Source organism: Poecilia reticulata, unplaced genomic scaffold (genome assembly GCF_000633615.1).
Source record: "Poecilia reticulata strain Guanapo unplaced genomic scaffold, Guppy_female_1.0+MT scaffold_510, whole genome shotgun sequence".
Taxonomy (NCBI): Eukaryota; Metazoa; Chordata; class Actinopteri; order Cyprinodontiformes; family Poeciliidae; genus Poecilia; species Poecilia reticulata.
In genome coordinates, this window is record NW_007615269.1 from 1 (window position 1) to 1,336 (window position 1,336).

The 1,336-nt window shown below is 66.1% G+C and overlaps 1 protein-coding gene across 1 annotated transcript; it reads right to left on the reverse strand.

Annotated features, from left to right (window-relative positions):
• Positions 1-5: 5 nt before the first annotated feature.
• On the reverse strand, positions 6-1,045 carry LOC103461050 (E3 ubiquitin-protein ligase TRIM63; the record flags this gene model as incomplete). The annotated part of the gene is made up of 1 exon (XM_074186849.1): positions 6-1,045. A coding segment is annotated over exon 1 (993 nt), but the record flags the coding sequence as incomplete, so codon positions are not given.
• Positions 1,046-1,336: the final 291 nt, after the last annotated feature.

Here is a 1,336-nt window from a genome sequence, read left to right on the forward strand (position 1 = left end):
TACTCCTCGTCATCCCCGGTTCCAAAGTCCATCTTGGCCAGCACGGCCTCCACCGGCTCCGTGTTGAGGGTGAAGTGGTCCATCTTCTCGAAGCCGGGTTCTGGCCGCTCTTCGCCCAGCGAGGCCTTGGCGGCGTCGCGGGTCCGGCCGATCAGGCCCTTGGAGGCCAGCAGGAACTCGGCGGCGCCGCTCTGCTCCAGGGCGCGCACCGCCGTGTCCGTCAGCTCGGAGCTGGCCTGCAGCCGCTCGCCGTAGCGCTGGGCCAGCGCCCGCAGCGCCGCCACCTTGTCGTCCTGCTCGCGGCCCAGCTGCTCCAGCAGCACCGCCTTGCGCTCCTCCAGCACGGCGTACAGCAGGTCGAAGCGCTCCGCCAGGCCCTGCTTGGCGCGCTGCGCGTTCTCCTGCACGGCGCGCCCGGCGTCCTCCATCTGGTGCAGCAGCGCCTGCAGCCGGCCGTTGCTGGCCACCAGCGCATCGATGGCGTTGCTGAGCTCAGCCTTCTGGCTCTGGTAGACGGCGGCCAGCGGCGCCACCTCGCAGTCCTTGTGCTGGCCGAACACCTTGCACATGGAGCAGGTGGGGCGCTGGCAGCTGACGCAGTAGATGTTGATGCGCTCGTCCTCGTGCTCCGGGCAGAGCGGCTCCTTGGCCTCCTGCGCCTTCAGCGGCTCGCCCTCGCCCTTCCCCTCCTGCTGCTGCTTGTAGATGTCGATGATGTTCTCCACCAGCAGGTTGCGCTGCAGGCCGTGCACGCCGTGGCGGTCCAGCACCACCTCGAAGCGGCAGGTGGGGCAGCGGAAGACGCCGCCGGARAAGCGGTAGGGGTTGCGGGAGTCGTAGAGGTCGCTGGCGCAGCCGCGGCACAGGTTGTGTTGGCAGGGCAGGATGACCACCGGCTTGGTGAACATGTCCAGGCAGATGGGGCAGCTCAGCTGCTTCTCCAGGCTGTCCATGGGGCTGGGCGGCCGCACCACCGAGCCCGTCCTCTGGAGGTCCATGTCCTTGGTTCTGGTTCTGGTTCTGGTTCTGGGAGAGACGACACGTGCTGCTGCTGCTGCGCTCCAGGTCTATTCTGGTCCGGCAGCCGGCTGACCGGCCTTTATATGAGCCTCCAGACAGACACCCGATCCAGCAGAGCGCATTCCTGCCTGGACATTTTCACAGAAACCCCCCACCCCACCATGTGGGGACGGACGGGGACGGGGGGCCGGGAGGGGGACGGACCGGGACAAACAGCCAGCATGTGACCAGAGAGTCTCAGCAATAAACACAACATGATGTTTTCCAAAACAAAACACCTTCAGGAAACGTTTCAGTCTGAGAAACACACAAGCTG